General features: G+C 40.2%; 1 protein-coding gene across 1 annotated transcript in view; it reads left to right on the top strand.

The window, feature by feature from the left end:
* The window catches only part of OCA2 (OCA2 melanosomal transmembrane protein), a 198625-nt gene that overhangs the window by 83878 nt on the left and 95072 nt on the right, over positions 1-19675 (top strand). The window contains exons 10-14 of the mRNA XM_062628602.1: positions 5793-5864; positions 6776-6841; positions 7898-7954; positions 8984-9108; positions 14586-14724. Coding sequence (XP_062484586.1) covers positions 5793-5864; positions 6776-6841; positions 7898-7954; positions 8984-9108; positions 14586-14724 — 459 coding nt within the window. The remainder of the gene's footprint in view (positions 1-5792; positions 5865-6775; positions 6842-7897; positions 7955-8983; positions 9109-14585; positions 14725-19675) is intronic.

The raw sequence follows: 19675 nt of genomic DNA, 5'->3' as shown, positions 1-19675 counted from the left end.
AGGGAGCAACACAGGGGGAGGAGGGGGAGGAGGTAAAGCATTAGCTGCCATCACTAGCTGAAGGGAACGTATGTTGCTATACCTTCACTAATTAGTACTGGTTAATGGTCTGTTTAATATAGGTGAGCATGAAGAAAATCAAGTAGACATGTTTGGCTCCACTGACCTTCATTTTCTGATACTCTGATCTCATCTATACCTGACTACGTCCTGTATTTCTAGTCTATCGGTTTATATTCTGCCCAAATTGTGCAATTTACTGGCAGTAAAGCAAATTTTTATCAACTAAGAATTTGATGCCATTCAGCTTTGAACTCTGCCCTGCAGTAGATTCACTTCAAAGTATTGCAAGGCTTTTTTTTTTGGCCCTTGTTGTTTCCTAACATAACCTGAAATTTTCAGTTTTGTTACTTGACAGAATTAGGAAATTTAGCTAAATTAGTTAAATTACCATTGTATTTCTGCAAATTTATCTGATGACAGTTTCAGGCTTTGGGATTTATTTTGCAAACTGTAACTGGGTCAAATACATGTAACATGAAAAAATGAAGTTTCCTCTGTATCCTCCTAAAACAGCTGGAATAGTCCAAGGCAAAACAGACCACCAGATTTATAAAGCATGTGACAGCAAATGATAACACAGTCTCCAAAAAGGGATCTGACTGAGGAAAATCTTTTCGGAGGCAGACTAATGCTATCTTGATTATCTTCAGAATAACCAAGACTCTTTGTCTTTGAAAAAAACCTCTTCTACTGCTAACCCAATAAACCCTTATTAAAACATGAAAAGGAATAGACATAAAACATGTCAGGAAAAAAGCTATCCTAGAACAAACTTACTCTCCTTGTCCCCTGAGAATAAAGAACTAAACTAGATATGTTATAAAGTCTAAGGGGGATTTGGCTGTTGATTCTACAGAGAAGGTTTTAGATACTCTTGAGGTAGGTGAAAAATACATAAAACCCATATGTGTATATAGGCTTGGGAATAACTGCCTCCTGTTGAAATACAGCAATGCTGTTACTCTATTGAATGAAACTAATTTACCAGTAAAATAAGTAATTCAATGCAACAGGCTTCACTGGAAAAATAATGGATAAGAAATGAATTGAGTCATTTGAAGATTTACATTAAAGTCACTGACAGTCATCTTTCAACTGCCATTTATCACTTATAAATAAGGACTTGTGGAAATAAATGTTTGGCATGATGTGTCATTTATAAAATATCTTCAGAAGCACATTCTGGAAATAAGCATACCCTGGATTTGAGCTGAGAAATGTGTGCTCTGAAATAGCATACAGGTAACCATTCAATTGCCTTCTAAATAATTTCCTTTTATCTCCTGGAGCACCGTATAAGATAACGTGTCTGGAATTTTGAATCTTCTTCATAGTGATGCTGTTGCAGTCTACAAAAGATTTGATGAACTCTGTGCAAACATTCCAAAGCACTTTCAGAGAGATAAAATTAAATCTGGAGAAGGTTTAGGTTGTCTGAGTCCAGCTTGCCTTATAGCTCTGGAAAAGTATATTTTTAATTCATATCAAGCACAAAAACTTGTGGTGTAAATGATACAGGTTACTTTCATTTCTCACCTTAAAATTAACTATTAATTGAGAATGGAACTATCATACAGAACCAGCATCCAGCACACTGTGTTTTATCATGCAGTAAGGATTCATAAGACAAACTTTCTATAGATAATTATGAAACGAAATAACTATAAAAATTTTTCTCAATCTTTGCCCATTCTGAGCTGACCCTATAGCATGACCCTATGATGTTGCTGTTGCCACACCTGCACTGTTGGTGTCTTTGAGAGCCTCTGTTGTTGCAGCTTTGGGTGTTTTTGTAACTTCTATATAATTCTGTAAATATACATTTCCCTTCTGAAATCTCTTCAGCTGTCAGCCTAGTGATATCCTGAATCAGTGAGCTCTATAACAGAGTCATGCAATGTGAAGAGTGAAATCTGGGCTGCATTATGTTCACTACCAGCTTGTATTGAGATAACTGTCCCTTTATAGAAGGCAAACACCATCCCTTGCTGTTTCATTAAGTCAGCATTGCTAGGCAATTGTCAGACAAATATAAAGATGCTGTTAATGGTGAAAATGACCCTTCTGTGAAGAAATTATAAGGCTTGTACTTGGGTTGGGAGGTGGGGAGTTCCATTTTGCAAACTGATAGACTAAAATCTTTGTGTCTTCCTTGTCCTCTCTTTCGCGTCTAAATGGCCTTTGCTTGTTTTTTTTGGCTTTTTTTTTTTTTTTTTAAGAAAACTTTCTGGGAAATGAGGCAAGAGACTTTTATAGTAAGTGCATTTTACATTACATTACATTAAAACTGACTAAATCATTGAAACGTGAGGATTCACAGTGGTGTGATGGAAGAAATAAGATGAAATAAGAGGTCACTTTGAGATGTGGCTTTTATAGAATAAAGGCCACAGAGGATGGGAACATGTAAGGAGGTATTCACATGCAAGAGAGTAGAAACAAAAATGCAGGTAAGAGGCAAGTTGTAGAGAATGTGGAAGATTGGGCAGAAGGGTTGTTTTGAAGTATGCCTGATGGAAAGAATTTTAGTGATGGCTTTTGTCAAAGGAATGAGTACCATGTCGCTGAACAGTGGCCCAGGGAAGAGTTTATTAGTGTTGGGAGATGCATTTTGAAAAGAAGAGATGAAATAGAGAGGAAAATGTAGATACCAAGATGCAAGAGATATTGACTATGTCAGTGTCTTTGATGAGTACATGTTGCACTGAGTCTTTTATTGGGATTTGTTCACCTTTGTGTTTGAAGTAACTTTTGGCCCACCATTTCCTTCTGCTTCCATTCCTAGATAGTACATGAGAAGTCAACCTAGTCAGGCTGATGCAGTCAACCCAAATTTGTGATCTTATAGGCAATTCATATTTGAAAGAGAAATGCTATAAATTGGGGTTCAGTGTGACTGTCTTTGCTTACTAGAGAATACAGAAATTTCTCAAGGACAATAAGAATCTGACGAACACCTATTATTTCTCACTTAATCTTTCCAAACGTATTTTAGATTCAGAACTTCACCAGATCTCTCAGCTTTCCTGGGGTTAAATCTCTGTCTTAATTTATTTCTGAGCTTTTTTGTACCTTTGCTTATGGGTACACTCTGAGATTCATCCTCAAATGATACTCATCCTCCTGCCAGGCTTCAAAAGGTTTGTATCAAATTTGTACTATTTTCCAAAATAATAATAATAATAATGAAATTTTAGTTAATATAATGCCCTCCAAATGTGTAGTAGGTGGAAGTGTGGTTCAAAAAGTGTCACAGCTTCTAGGCTGCATCTCTTCATTTCTCCATTTGTAAGCTTTTTTAAAATGACTTTGCAAATATATATATACTTTTTTGAGTTTGCTTTGTAGTGAAAAAATTAAAGAGTAATCCATTCATTCCTAAACCTCCCCAAATCTCAGCTTTTACATATTTACATGTCTTGGAGTTTCTGTAAGTGTGCTTTCTAGGCTTTATGTTACCATAGAACTTCTACTTAATAGTTTGCTCGAATGAAGAGGTGTACATATTACAAGTTTTTTGTAACAGAGCTTTGCACCTGAATAATCTGTGTTCATTCTTCAGGATATACTTTTGTACATCCTTCTTGAAATATCACCAGGACGAAGGAACTGTCAGAATAACTCCGTTTGAACAGAATTTTTTCCCCATCTTGCTGCAGAAATTAGTGCAAATTTCACCCATAGGTGACAGGAAACTCTTGGAGCTGAAAGCACAGTCAGTACAATGCATGCAGCTAAGTACACAAGAGCGATGGGAGAAATGCTTATGTGAAAATATGTAAAAAAATTAATGCCAGTCAAATCTTGGTAAAAAACACGGTGTCTTTCTGAGAACTGCAAAAGAGGTAACATGTACGGTGATTAGATGAGAAGAAAGCCTTCAGCCCCCGAACAGCTGAGTTTGGCCCCCAGTACCTTATCCTTGAGCATGCTTTGCCCTGGTAAGAAGCTGATCCCCCTCTGTAACCAAGACCTCTGCTTCATGTCTTTTATTGGAAAGAACTGTAAGGTATGATTGCTGCAACCTGTCATCAGTCACAAGAACTATCAAATGCTCCCCCACTTTGCAGAATTAGAAGGGCCATATGTATGTGTTCATATGAATCCTCTGAAACTGGAAATCAAAGATGAAACAGTGACATATCACATGCATTTCTATGGGAGCTGGTGGGAGCTGTAAGGTGTGCTATTTACTTTTAGGTCATTAGGACATATAATCCTTGTTCTGATCTCCTGCTTTGTTACTACAAATAGGTTATTCTGCAGTCCATTTTGAAGAAAAACATATGAGAATGAGACAGATTTTTCTTTTGACTCCTACATCAATGATTTCTGTATTTATTTTTCTAGTAATTTGGTAAATTGCTTGGCTGTTTACCATTACTGTGAAAAAATCTATGTTCAAAGAAAAGAAACAAAGCCAAATCTTTTCTGTTTTCTTTTCCTTTACAGGCAAGCAGGAAGGCCTTTAATGGCCCACATCCTACTGTTTCTTATCAGCAAAATATTTTTACGAAATTATCAACCAGTGCAATATTTTTAGACTGCCTTATTTCTTTCTGAGAAATAATTCTTGTGTCTGAATAATATTTAAACCCATTAGTAGGAAATGCTGTTCATTAGATACAGTCTTTTGTAGTGTGATTTTCATTAATTACATTCTTACTTTAACTGAGTTATTTTACACAATCTGTGATCTTCCAGTCATAGTCAATTAAATAACTATAAATGAGCACTTGGAGGACAAAGCACATTTTCAGGGCATGCTTGCTTTTATACTTTCTCTTTTAGAATTTTAAGTACAATTTATTCATTAGATACATAGACGTGGACAAATGTCCATATAATGTAGTAATTGCTTCAGTATTAAATGAATGTCTGTGTTGTGTTTAGGGGTTTGGATGCTATTTTCAGATGCACTGCTTGTATGCTTGAGAAACATTATAGATAGATAGAGGAGAAGCATTGTTCAAGGCTTGGTTATACACTGGTGAAAGCAGCTTTTGAGGAACTGAGGCGGCTGTGGCAAAGGTGTCCAGTAGATTTTATTCTTGGAGTCAAAACACTTTGTAGAGAAAATGCTGATGTAAAGAAACACTTTCTGAAGGAAGAAAACTGTGGGAGAGAGACATAAAGCAAATGTACAGGCTTGACAGATCTGTCTGTGCCCAGAACTGGACTTGGAATCTCACAGTCTAGTATGTTTCTGTATGCATAGGATGCATCTGTTCCAGATCTGAGCTATTTGCTTGGGAATTACTTTATAGACATTGGAGATGAACAAGAATCTATAAAGAATGAGGTGAACAATTCCTGTCTTCTTTCCATGAGCTGTGAAGGAAAGCCAACAGGACTAGGCTTTTTGATCAATAAGTTAATGAAGGCGAATTGCTTACCTTCTCGGGCCACTCATTGTCAAATATAAGAAACTGGTTTTGAAGTCTCTTCTCTGCCCTGAGATCAGATCTGAGACTTCCTAGCAAGGGTTTTGCACAAGCATGGCTTCTTTTTTTTTTTTTTTCAATAACATCCTACAGGAAGGCAAACCAATCGGCCATTCTGTAGTCAGGGCTTTTTGAATGAGAATGGGGTGGAATGAATAAAAAAACTCCAAATAAACCAAGAAAATCATCAACTACATGATTTTTGTTTATTATTTTCCCTCCTCCTTTTTAATAGTAAGGAGATGTTTATTAGAGTCTCTGGTGAATTCTCACCCTTTGTTGCAGATTGTCCACAGGACCCTTGCCGCGATGCTTGGATCTTTGGCAGCTTTAGCTGCCTTAGCTACTGTTGGGGAGGTAAGTTGTCAGACTGTAAGTGCTCACATTGCTTCTGGGTATGTTATCATAAATTGCTGTGTTTGCCCTGTTATGACTGGGCATGTGACAGAGCAGAGTTTTTCAAGAGAAAGAGATGGTAAGGCAGATATTGGAATGGGGAAACATCTTGAGGGAAAGAAGTCAGCCTTGAGTATAGACAAGAAGAATAGGAAAAAGGTCAGTTGGTGGTATTTTGTTCTGATTTGCAGGAGACCGAGTACAACTGTTTTCATCTTAATGCTGAGTTACTGTAATGCTGTTATTTTCAGTAATGTTAGGTTACCAAGCACACCTAAATGGAAATACATTGCCTTATACTACGCTAAATAATTACACCTCATGCTTACACCTTCCAGTCCTTCCCTGTTCACTCTTTCCCCAAACTTCCCCCCACCACCCAACACCCCCCCCCCCCCCCCGGCTTATTCTTAGTAGCTATTTAATGAAACCTTTGATTGTTTTTCTTTGTTTTATTTTCTCATAACTGGTCACCACATCATTGCTATATTCCCCTAATTTCTTTCCAGTTTGTTCACAGGTGAAGTGGTATAGTTGTGTTCTCTTACAAAAAAGGAAACTAGGGTGCACTATATAATTCAGCTATCTTTTATGTCTGCAATGTTGCATAAGGAACAACTAGATAAACCTATAGCCTAATGTAGGCTTTTGATAATGACCCACTTAGGATCCCAGCAGTACTTTGAATTAGTAATAATAATAATAATAATGGTAATGATAAAGAGTCCTTTTTGTGTACCTTGTAGGAACACATCAATTTCCATCTTAGCTTATTTAAATGGTTCATTAATTAAGTGGAGTTTAAATTTCATAGCGAATAAAAAATCAGGTGTTTTCTGGCATTCTCTGGTACTTGTATTTTTTGATTGCAGAGGCCAAGTATCGTCAAAGTGGTGGAGTGGATTGACTATGAGACACTGGCACTGCTGTTTGGAATGGTGACTAAAGCATATCTTTTGCTCTGAATGTGTTGAGTTAATCACATTCAATACAGAGATGTTTCCCTCTTAAACATTTTGTTAATTGTATTTTACTGAGAAATGGTATGATGAAAGTCTGGGCCTTGAGGGATTTATCCAAAAGGAGGATGATCAGACTTCTGAAGCAGCCTTTTGAAAATGTTGATCCCTTTCCATTTTTTTCAAAATGTGTAAAATTGTGTTTAACATACTAAAACCATCCTTGAGGTCTATAAATGGAAAGACCTGTTTAAATGCCAAGTATTATCACTGTCATTTATCTGGTTAATTTTGTTTACTCAAAACCTTCCCCAAGCACAGTCTGGTGGAAAAGTTGTTTTCTTTGTCTTAGTGCTATGTTTGGAGCCACAGAAAAAGCAAACTAGAAATGGAGGAAAAATATCTGGTCAGATGATAATCATATATTATTTTAAACACTTTGCTCAGAGCTATTTATGGTAAAAAGATTTCTCCAAGTGCTATTAAACTCTAACACAAAATATACAATATAAAGAGACAAAATTACAATTATCTGTTTTCATTCTGAAGTTTATTTATTTCCTGACACTGCTCCCTGCCTTCCTCACAGAAAAGGAAAAAAAAATAAAATCTGTTGGTAACAAAGATGGAAGGACAGGAATCTTCTCAGAAATGTGGGAAAATGCAAGTATTTCTTGGAGCTGCTGTCTTCTGCTCTCTGTATAGCGTTACTGCAGAAAGCAGACACTTACTGGCTTTTCTTAATGACAGAAGGGAGATACATTGAGTATTTAAGGTATGGTGCCTAATTAATTATTACAACTAAAATTCAACCAGACTAGTATGACATTTACAGACTGCTTATGTTGAGAACTAAATTTCACCATTGACAAGAGATATCTGGCAGCTGTACTGGAAATCCTAATAAGACAGTAATTAGCTTCTCAGAAGTGTCTCAGATAAGAAGGACTTTCATCAGGTTCACAAACTACATTGCTTTGTTTTTGTGTAATAATTCCATTGAAAGTTATTATCTTTTCCCTCATATTTTGGTAGATGGTTTTGGTGGCCATATTTTCAGAGACTGGCTTCTTTGACTACTGTGCAGTAAAGGTGGGCTTGTTTTTGTACTCTTAAATTACTACTGGATTAATCAAGTTAATACTTATTCAGCTGTGTTGCTAAGCACTATCTTTGAAGAACCTTTCTTTGGGCAGTGTCTACTTATCACGTTAGAAATCACTGTGGTCAACTTATAATTTTGAGAAATCTCTTAGGGATGAAAGGAAGCCTTGAAGGCAATTCTGTTTCTACAAGAGAAAGGTAAAGGCCTCCCTATGCTACACAAGCATATGGGCAATATAAAAGCTGAATTATTCCCCAGGACTACCCCAGGGCTGCAGTTCCACTGCAACTGCAATCTGTATTAATGCCTGACAGAGGGGGAGAGAAAATATGGGAGCTATCATAAGCTGTATGATCACACATGAAAAATGGCCACAGAGTTTTGCACAGTAGCAGAACCAGAGATTACATTAAAATGGCAATTCTGATGGATTGGTTGTAAAACAAGTATTACCCACGATGAGGGACCACTTCACCTACTGCAAAGCTCAATTTTCTTGAGAAGGGTGGAAAGAAAGAAAATAAAAATCACAAGGAGGACTGCTTTGAGCATAGAATCCCTAAACAAAACATAGGTGGACACAACCCCTGGCTACATAGATGCTCACACTGTGTAGCCCTGGCCATCCTGCTCTGAGGATGGAGAAGGTGTCCCAGCGTGTGGAGGAGATTGGAGGTCTCAACCACATTAGTCGACCTGGGGGTGTAGGCAGAAGAGGATGGCTAAGCCCTGCTCCTGCCACAGCCCCCTTCATGCCTGGCATGGTGTTTCTTCAGACTTGTCTCTTCCTGTGCATGATGAAAATATTTGCTTCCAATTTCTTCCATGAAATGTTTTCTCGCTAAATTAATTAATATTGGAGAGGGTGCTGTTGGAGGTGCATGGAGTACTAATGCTCTGAGCTCTTGCCTCATCTTTGGTGAAATTATTTTATCTATCATTTTTTAAAAAGCTAGGATGGAGTGATCTAATCCCTTTCATTTTTGTTTTGTTTGTCTGTTTGTTTGTCTTATTAGGCTTATCGATTCTCTAGAGGCAGGGTGTGGGCCATGATTACATTTCTGTGTCTCATTGCTGCAATTCTTTCTGCATTTTTGGACAACGTTACCACTATGCTGCTCTTTACTCCAGTAACCATAAGGTACTTTATCGTTATGGTTTTGGACTTGGTCTTTTATAGCTAGCAATCAGTAGCAGACATGTGTGCAAAAAAGCCTGTTTGGACTTTTTTTTTATCTTTTAAATGGAAATCAAAACTTCAAATACTCCTATTGTAGTAGAGTGAAGAGCTAACATTTTCAAAGGGATGGGTTGTGTTTTCTCTTTGAGTTCATAGAGAGTGCATATCTGAAGCCTGTTACTCTGTCTTGGCAGCTAACTATTCTGGTTTGTCTTCATATCTGAACTGCAATAGCATATTGCATCAAATGCTCCCGACTAGAGAATTTCTTCTTTTCTTTCCTGTAAGCAGAGAGAATTATTTAATTAAAACTGCCTTGTCCTTTGCTGGCTCATATCTATATACAATTTTAGATACTAATTTATGTTTTAATGAAGTCATTATCCCTTCTAATACTGGGCACAAATAAATTAAAAAAATCAACCAACAGATTTATTTTGAAATATGAGGCTGAAATTTCTTCCTACTGGTGATCATGACACTGGCACAGCAGTGGTTAATTCCACAATTTGAGATTCAATATTTGGAACTGTCATGCTTTAAGCCTAGTCGGTAACTCAGAACCACTCCCCCCACTTCCTCCCCCCAACTCCCGGAGGGATGGGGAGGAGAATCAAAAGAATGTAACTCCCACGGGTTGAGATAAAAATAGTCCAGTAACTAAGATATAACACAAACCACTGCTGCTACCGCCAATAATAATAATGAGAAGGGAAATAACAAGGGAAGAGAATACAGCCACTCACCACCCGCTGACTGATACCCAGCCCAACTGAGCAGTGATCTAGCCCTTAAGGGTAACTGCCCCCAGTTTATATAGTGGGCATGACATGCTGTGGTATGGAACACCTCCTTGGCTAGTTTGGGTCAGGTGTCCTGGCAGAGCATGAGACTCACAAAGTCCTTGGTCAGAGTAAACGTTACTGAGCCGCAACTAAAAACATCGCTGTTATCAGCGTTGTTCCCAGGCTGAAAGTCAAAACCACAGCACTGCACCAGCTACTAAGAAGGAGAAAAATGACTGCTACTGCTGAACCCAGGACAGGAACTTTTCATAGAGAACGGTGAATTTAATTAATTCAGATTTCTGTAAATTAGTATCATATGATTTGCAACTAGATTAAATCAATATGTGATTATAAATTATTGTTTAACCTGAATTTAATCTGTGTCTGGCCAGGCAAATCTGGTTAATCCAGTTCAGTTTTGGAAGCACCTGTTGTGTTTTTAAAATTATTGATGTAATGCTTGCAGTCATTATCACATTAAAGTACACAAAATTTTATTAAGATATGCTCCCACTTTAAAACGTAGCATAAAACAGTAAAAACCAATTTTGCAAGTAGAATATATTTTAGATTGGGAAACAGCTGGTGAATGAAAACCCCATTTTTCTTCTGTCTGATTATATTTTAAAGAGATCACTTTGCCTAACTGCAGATAATAATTTCACCTCTAGCAGTAAAGCAACACTGGAACTATTAAACACCAAGGTTTCTTTAGCTATGTTGCAGAATATTTTGAATTAACTATAATTTGGAATAGATTGAAATCCAGATGTCAATGCATCATGAAAGAATTCTGTTCACAGGCATTGCTACTGTAGCATTTATTCCATTTTCAAAGGATCAAAGAATAGCCCAGGTTGGAAGGGACCTCAAAAGACCATTTGGTCCAACATTTCATGGGAAAGGAAGCCTAGCTGAGATTATCTAGCGTTCTCTTCAATCACGACTTGAAAGCCTCCAGTGATAGAGAATCCACCACATCCCTGGGGAGGTTGTTCTAGTGGTTATTTGTTCTTACCATGATCTTTTTTTTTCTTATATTAAAAGGAAATCTCTCCTAGTGCAACTTGTACTTGTTGCCCCTTGTCTTCTCCGTGTGGTTCCTTGTGAAGTGAGAGTCTTTGTAGCCACCCTTTAAGTACTAGAGTTTTATACTAAATGTACCCCAAATACTTTAGTTTTATACTAAATAAGTTTGTAACACTAAAGAAGGGGAAACTCTATGTGGGTAGCATTTTTATTTGAGTCACTCTCAAAACCAGAACAAAATTTTATCTTGCCTAGTAAAACCAACTAATTGCCCATTTCTAAAAGCTTCATGCTGGAGGTAATTTTTTATTTTGTTTTTATCTTACTGCCATTGTCTTCAGTCCTTGTCTACAGCTTCACTGTGTTGCACTGTGCTGTCATTGCCATGGAGATAAAGCTTTCAGAAAATCCTACTGACTCTATTAATATAAGGATTTTTATTTCCATAGATAAGGCATAAAACATAATACTTGTTCCACTCTGCATTTTGTAGTGAGATGATGATAAAAAAAAATTAACTACCCCTTTTTGCCTGTAGTTTATTTTCAAGATACTTTGTTATTTGGAGCTAGAAAAGGCTGATAGTTTTTCACATGGGGAATTATACAACCAGGGTAATTAAACAGAAGTTTGATCCTGCTCTATAGCTAACACGTTCTGATTATTTTATACTTTGGGCTTGGCATTTCTTGGCATATGTCAGAGGTTCTTCAAGCTATCACTAAGTTCATCAAAAAGAGTCATTAAAAAAAGTTAAGGTTGTATTTTGAAACATTCAGAAATCAAGGAGTGATGAAGTTAGAATTACAACTACAACTATGGTCTTATGCCACAACTCATGCAATTGGTCCAGTTGTACTACAAAGTACTCTTTAACTGCATAATTTTATGCTTTTGGAGAAATAGTGTATTTTTGCATAGTTGTGTGTTTTTTTTTCTGGAGAGTCTACGTGCTGATGTATGTGTCATCTGACAGTTTTTTCTGAGTTTTAAATTGACTCTGTTGACAGCCTAAGTGATGTTCTGGCTTTGGCTGGGGTAGAGTTAATTTTCTTCACAGCAGCTGGCATAGGGCTATATTTTGGATTTGTGCTGGAAACAGTGTTGATAACACTGATGATTTCATTACTGCTGAGCAGTGCCTACACAGAGCCAAGGCCTTTTCTGCTCCTCACCCCACCAGTGAGTAGGCTGGGTGTGTACAAGATGCTGAGAGGGGTCTCAGCCAGGACAGCTGACTCCAACTGACCCTAGGAATATCCCATAACATATGGCATCATGCTCAGCACATACAGTTGGGGAAATAAGAAGGAAGGGGAGATGTTTGGAGTGATGGTGTTTGTCTTCCCAAGTAACTGCTAAGGGTGATGTAGCCCTGCTTTCCTGTAGATGGCTGAACACCTGCCTGCCCATGGCAAGTGGTGAATGAATTCCTTGGTTTGCTTTTCTTGCATGAAGGGCTTTTGCTTTACTTGTTAACTGTCTTTATCTCAACACAGAAGTTTTCTGACTTTTACTCTTTGGGTTCTATTCCCCATCCCACCAGGGTAGAATGACAGACCAGCTGTGAGGGGCTTAGTTGAGTGAGGGGCTTAGTGTGGAGTGTGGAGTTGAGTCACAGCAGAGTAGCAAGTTGAGCTTTTCTGCAATATACACTTCTCTTTAAAATATAGGTTTTAATAATACAGACTTAGACTGAACAGTGAAGCTCCACTCTTCCTTCAGGGGAATGTGTGACAGCACTACAGTGAAAGCAATCCTGAGAAAGCATTCTTGCTGCCTACACTTCCCCACATCCTGTATGAGGTAGAGGGGGCAATAATTCAAGCGTGGCCTCCATCTTTACACACTGGAGCAACATTCTGATGAGCTATGAGCAGGAAAGCAGTCATCCCTTATTCCAAAGTGCTTAAGTGTGACCTTAACTTTCAGCCTTTAATACCATGGCCCAAGTTTATAGCCAAACATGTACTTCACAATTGAGAGGATTGTGTGGATCCCTGCATAAATGTAATTTGTGTGACTTGAAGTAATCTGTGTGAAGATTACTGTGTGTAAGTGAGCTCAGATTTTAAATGTTTTTTTATACTTTATAGCCAGTTTATAGCGAAACATGTACTTCACAATTGAGAGGATTGTGTGGATCCCTGCATAAATGTAATTTGTGTGACTTGAAGTAATCTGTGTGAAGATTACTGTGTGTAAGTGAGCTCTGATTTTAAATGGATCATGAGGTTACTGAGTCAATTGCAGTATTTGCTTCGGCACTTTTAGATGCTTCTTATGTAATGAGCATTTTACTTTTTCTTACAGAAGAAGCATCTAACTAAAGAAGCTTTAAATATTTCTAAACAGCTAAAAACATTTTGAATTTTTTTTTTAATAATGAGGAATCTGTATTTTCTACTCTTGTTGCATGACAAACAGAAGTACTCATGATCAAGCTTTAGAGAAGGGGAAAAATAGAATCATATAATCATAGAATAGTTAGGGTTGGAAAGGACCTTAAGATTATCTAGTTCCAACCCCGCTGCCATGGGCAGGGACACCTCACACTAAACCATATCACCCAAGGCCTCGTCCAACCTGGCCTTGAACACTGCCAGGGATGGAGCATTCACAAGTTCCCTGGGAAGCCCATTCCAGTGCCTCACCACCCTAACAGGAAAGAATTTCCCCCTTATATCCAACCTAAACTTCCCCTGTTTAAGTTTTAACCCATTACCCCTTGTCCTGTCACTACAGTCTCTAATGAAGAGTCCCTCCCCAGCATCCCTATAGGCCCCCTTCAGATACTGGAAGGCTGCTATGAGGTCTCCACACAGCCTTCTCTTCTCCAGGCTGAACAGCCCCAACTTCCTCAGCCTGTCTTCATACGGGAGGTGCTCCAGTTCCCTGATCATCCTCATGGCCCTTCCCTGGACTTGTTCCAACAGTTCCATGTCCTTTTTATGTTGAGGACACCAAAACTGCACACAATACTCCAAGTGAGGTCTCACAAGAACAGAGTAGAGGGGCAGGATCACCTCCTTCGACCTGCTGGTCACGCTCCTTTTGATGCAGCCCAGGATATGGAATAAATCAGATAAACCTAGGCTGAAAGCTGAGGTCTTTAATACATGATTCAAGGTTAACAGGGAGCCTGTGCAATCCCCTACCCCTGCTTCGCACAAGAAAGCTAATAACTGATGCTGAGTGCAGAGCCTGTGGTTGCCCAGAATAGTTTTCCATAGGTCAGTGTAGTCTGGGGATCATGGTTTAAAAAGCTGTATGGTGCTGAAAATTTGAAATGCTACTTTCTGTGCACTCCAACTTTCTTAATAGTTATTTTTAATGAATTGCTTTTTTAATTATTGAGTTATAAATGTAAAAAAAATCTAGATTTTTTGCATTTACATTACTATAATTATTGTAGCACATATAATGTAGCACAATTCAAGTTTTAACAACATATACACGTGTAGATATTATGTTTAAAATCCTGCAAATTTTCAGTGAAATTACTGTATTTTATAAATTTTATAATTTATTTAATTGTAATTTTATATAATTTATAATTTAAATGTTTAATGTACTTTAGTCTTAGGATGAGAGGTTAATTTCATTCTCTTTATACTACAGGCTCTGTGAGGTACTTAATCTTGATCCTAGGCATGTCCTGATTGCAGAAGTAATCTTCACAAACATTGGAGGGGCTGCCACAGCTGTTGGGGATCCTCCAAATGTGATTATTGTTTCAAAGCGGGAGCTGAGAAAAAAGGTATGTACTGAAAGCTGTTTGGCTACTAAAATTAAGTACAAATGTTGACTTAGTTTTAAACCTTCTCTTATCCCAGACAGCAAAATAAACAGAATATAATCCACTTTTTTCTGCCGTGCTATCTCTTAGTATGACAATCAGGCAGAACAGAGTTATATTTTGGAGACAAAGATTGCAATGAAGAATAGACTTTTTGATATGGACTAAGAATACCAGTTTTCTTTTTTGTGGTGATGGTGTGGAGGATTTCCTTGTCAATGGCGAAGTGAAGAAAGAAGCAAAACAATGGAGGGCTCTAAAGAAAGGGCAGCAAGTTGGGAAAAAAAATGAAAGAAATAGGTAAAAATGAAGATGAAAATCCAAACTTTTCCAGAATAGACTTTCTCTCAGAAGTTAAAAATAACAGGACAATTTGATTCCTTTTCAGAAATTTCAAACTAGAAGTAATTGTCCGTATGCAAAACCCCACAATGTGAGAGGCTGTGCTGGCCCTGTAGACTCTGCTGCAAGAGACTTTGTCCTTCAGCTGCAGCCCAAAGGGATGCAGGGGTTAAAGGAGAGTGGGCACTCCTCCTATGCAGCATGGGCTGCAGCTGACTCCCACCTCCTGCCAACATTTTGGTATCCCCAGGCTGCAGTGACAGATTTTAACTTCCAACACTCAGCCTTTCTTTCTTTCATTTTGTTGGGTGGCTGGTGGATGGGACTGCAGGACTCCAGACACACCTGCTAGAGGGACTGTCTTGGTTCCACCATCTCCTCCCATCCACATGACCCTCTCTGCCCTGTGGATAGGCAATGCCAATGCTGGCGGGTGTTCGTGTTTGCAGCCTTCAGCTTCTGGATGGAGCTGATGGTTGTGTGAGTTCTCCAGTCTTTCAGCTATCACTGCCACCCTTGAACAAGAGGGCATCCAATCCCATATCTGCGCCTGACACAGTGTTCCCCAGTATCTTTTGGCACATCACCCACCTCTCATGTACTGGGGGTAGCAGAGAGGCAGTCTGCTCAGGATGCAAGGGGCAGCAGCTCTTGGGATGGGCAGCTCTGCTCTCCTCCTAGCCCTCCTACCCACACCCCCACCAAGTAGCATCACTGAAGGGGCTGTAAGGTAACATGCACATTTGTAGGGATGCCAAGCCTGTGTTTTCTGGTTTGGCCAGTTGTCATAAACCCCCAAAACAGATAAATCTAAAGGAATTCAAAATAGTTTATGTGCTAGTGTGAAAATACCTGTGCAAGTGTGTAAGCGGCGAGGAGAAGCAAACAGGCCAACCCAATATGGGTGATAAGCAACTTCTAGTTTATTTGTGACGCAGTTCACACATATATAGGAGTGGTATTCAGCCACTCCTTCTTGGCACAACAGTATTGGTTAGCCCCCCACAGCTTCCTCCACATTCTCCTCCCAGGTCTGGTCTCCGGCCACCTGTGGGGGCCACCCCCTGCCTTGCTTGCACAGTCCTCCAGAACATTATGGTTCTGCTCTTAGAGTCATTCTGCAACAATTCCCCCCTTTTTCTTTGTGCAAGCAAGGCATTATGGGTTATTCTGTTCACCTGTTTTATCACACAACTATAAACAAGTCTAATAGCTACGATGATTAACCTAATCAATGATACATAAGTGCAATACTTTTAAACAGTGTTTGACTCAACCTGTAATGCCCCGTGAAAACAACCATCTAATTATTCTTAGAATACAGCTCATTTACTATTGCTGGGTAAGCTGAGCCAGGGTTCTCAGCTGTGCGTGCATCGAATTAGCATAATCAGAGAAACTCATACAACACATTCCATCAAACTCTTCACATCCATGTCCCTGTTCCAACAACAAAAGGTTCTGCAGTGTTGCATGTCTCACAGAGTCAACATTAAAACAAATCAGAAATTGCCTTCGATGTAGAATTGTCTGCTTAGCAACTCAGCAACCCAGTCTGCTTAGTTGAGCCAAGGCCCCGGCTGAAGCACTTACAGTGATTTGGCATATTATGATTGGATACATGTTTTGAAGACTCTTACTGACTAACATATAATTGGTTAAACACAGGTGTGAGAACTCAACCTTGAAAGCTTGCCAACAGTCCACAGTTCTCATTAACTTGGTGAATTCCAGCCTCTTATCTTGCTTGCTTAAGCTTCTTCGGGCCTCTCATGGCCTTGCTGTATCTTTCAGGACTGTTCAAAGTTTATGTACCAATTATGCATTCTCCTGTGAGAACACTGTCTCCACATCTCGCCCCTTTTGTTTTATCCAGTAACAAGTTGCTACTACAGCAAGGCACACACACATTTACATTAGCAGAGTAACTATTACAGGGTGCAGCAGCATGTTGAAGATGCTGATGGCAGTGAAGGACTAGCCAAAGAAATTTCTTACCAGTGGAATTCCCCCCTCTTAATTTGTTCCATTACCTGCTTTATAACACTACCATTGTATTAAATTTTTTCTAGCTTTTGCCTTAGCATTTTCTAGCAGCTACTGCAAATTTCCATACTCTAACATCTCTTTTACAAGTGACAAATCTATACAATACAAGGTGCAGTTTCTTATTAGCAACTAGCTAGTAAATACAGGTGGTTTTATACACAAAATCACAACCTCTAATATAGCTACTTTACAAGCACACATATTCAGGATGTTACTTTTCAGTTGTCCCCAAGTGATGTTTTGCAGTTATTTGTTCTTTCTCTTCCTCTATCTCATTCTGCTTGGGGTAATCACGCTCAGCTCCTGTAGCTGAGGCATCAGGTTTATCCATTCATCTGTGAGCTCATGGCAAGGCTTGACAAACTTTGCAGGCAGTCACCATGGACCTGTAGGCAGGAGGACACAAATATACCCCCTCACCCAGGTTATCAGTTCTTCAGTTCTTGAGAAGTAGACAGGTTAGACAGGTTAAAGTTAAATGTAACATCATTACTCTCTCTCTCCCCCCTCTTTTTTTTTTTTTTTTTTAATCCCTGCAAAAGCCATCATTATTCCCACTACAGTTCCATGTACAGAACGTGGCACAAGGACCCTGTGGAGACTAACAGCAAACCAGCTCCGAGAAGCATCATTGCAGTGTGAGGTGGCAGGCTCAACCTTAGCGGGCATCCCCGCAGAGGCTCTGCCTCCCCCACATCGTATGAGGCTTGGGCTTTTATACTGACCAAAATGCACACTCATTCCGACACAGGTGGCCAGCCTGTGCTGGAAGAAGTGGCCGGCAGTATCGACAGAGGTCTCCAAGGGTTGATAGAAACCTGGACATACTTATATTTACCAACTTCTAATACATGAGTATCACAGAGAAACTGTATGGGCTCTCCCTGTCAATTGCAAGAAAAAATCATAACATATACAGCTTGAGTATAAGAGGATTTTAACACATACGTGGTCACTGTTTGTCAGGCCTCCTTAACTATTTTGAGATCAAGAGCTTCCCACTCTTTAGCCCCCTGCTGTGTAGTAAACACAGGATATGCAAAGATGCCCATTGCAGAAAATTCCCCAGTAATGATCACATATTTGGTTACCCATTGTTACAACTGAGCGTCTCCAGGGCCAGTAAGTCTGAGCAGACCGACCCGGGAGATGAAGAGTCAGGGTCTGGAAGCAGAGGATATAAATCTGGCTCGGATTCAGGGGATTCGGGGGCTGATCCTGGGCCGAACTCGGGGTCTCCGTTGCTCGCAGCTGTGTCTTTCTTATCAGATGTCTCTCTTTCGGTATGTAGCCATCTGCAGACCTGGCTCCTCCGTGACTGAGTTAAAAATTTTTTCACTCTAAGGCATAGTGGGTTGGAGAGGCTCGCGGTTCCTTTAAATCTCCCACTCGCGCATGATCCCTATTTTCTACTGCGTGCTTCACAGTGGCGCCGCAATCGATCCGGCGCCGAGCCACCGCCCTTTTTCTTTCGGATTTCTCGACATTTATCATGCGTATACCTTCTAATATACTTTCTCTGTCCTTTTCAAAGTCCCTACTTTCGGAACTGGGGTGGTGGGGGAGCAGGGGGTTGCACCTCCTCCGCGGCACCTTCTGATGGAGGGGGAGAAAAGGAAGGGGGGGTGGGAAACCCTGTGCTCCCGCGAGTTGGGGGGGGGGGGAACGAGTTGTAATCTTCCCCCGGTTTCAAGCGACCGGGGACGTCTGTTCCTAGTTTCTCCGTTGCTACCGCGGCAGTTTTATTTTCTGCCTTGTATCTTTTTATACAGTTCATTACTTCCCTCCGTGGTTTACCGAGTTTTGTTGCCTTTTTATAATCATTAAGCACTGAGTCAAATAGTTCATCACCAAACTTTCGTCACTCACTCTCCTCAAATATTGTATTAGGATCTGCAAAAAAAAAATCCCTTAGCTTCCCCTAGAGCCACCAGACCCGCTAGCTGCTTTAGAGTTTCAGGCTTAAGTCCCCGCTTTTCTAAAAAGCACTGTAATAAGTTCAGGGCTCAGTTCCCCGCTTTTATAAAAAGCACTGTAATAAGTCCAGGGCTACCTCTCGGTCCATTTTCATGGCCAGCCTTTTCCGGATCGTCTTCTTCTGGGTCGTCCTGTAACCTCGGTCTCCGGATCGGCCTCCCGACGCAGCAGTGTCTGGTATACCCCAGCGGCGGATTCCTTTCAGTTAGTCGCAGCACCCGGGTCCGTCACGCCACCGCAGCAGCATTGCCCGCGCTTCCTGGCCGCTGCTGCCGGTGCCGCTCACTCGCCGTTCCGGGTCCCCGTCGACCGGGGCCCTGTATCCCGGGTCCCCGCTAGTCGGGGGCCTGTATCCTGGGTCCCCGTCGACTGGGGCCCTGTATCCAGGTCCCCACTAGTCGGGGCCCTGTATCCAGGTCCCCACTAGTCGGGGCCCTGTATCCCGGGTCCCTGCTAGTCGGGGCCCTGCATCCTGGGTCCCCGTCGGCCGGGGCCCTGTATCCGGGTCCCCGTCGGCCGGGGCCCTGTAAACGGGGCCCTGTAT

Source organism: Pezoporus occidentalis, unplaced genomic scaffold (assembly GCF_034315485.1).
Source record: "Pezoporus occidentalis ecotype Australia unplaced genomic scaffold, CSIRO_AGI_Poc_V1 ctg32, whole genome shotgun sequence".
Classification (NCBI taxonomy): domain Eukaryota; kingdom Metazoa; phylum Chordata; class Aves; order Psittaciformes; family Psittacidae; genus Pezoporus; species Pezoporus occidentalis.
Note: the sequence above shows the minus strand (reverse complement) of the source record. Positions and strands in the feature narration are given on the sequence as shown.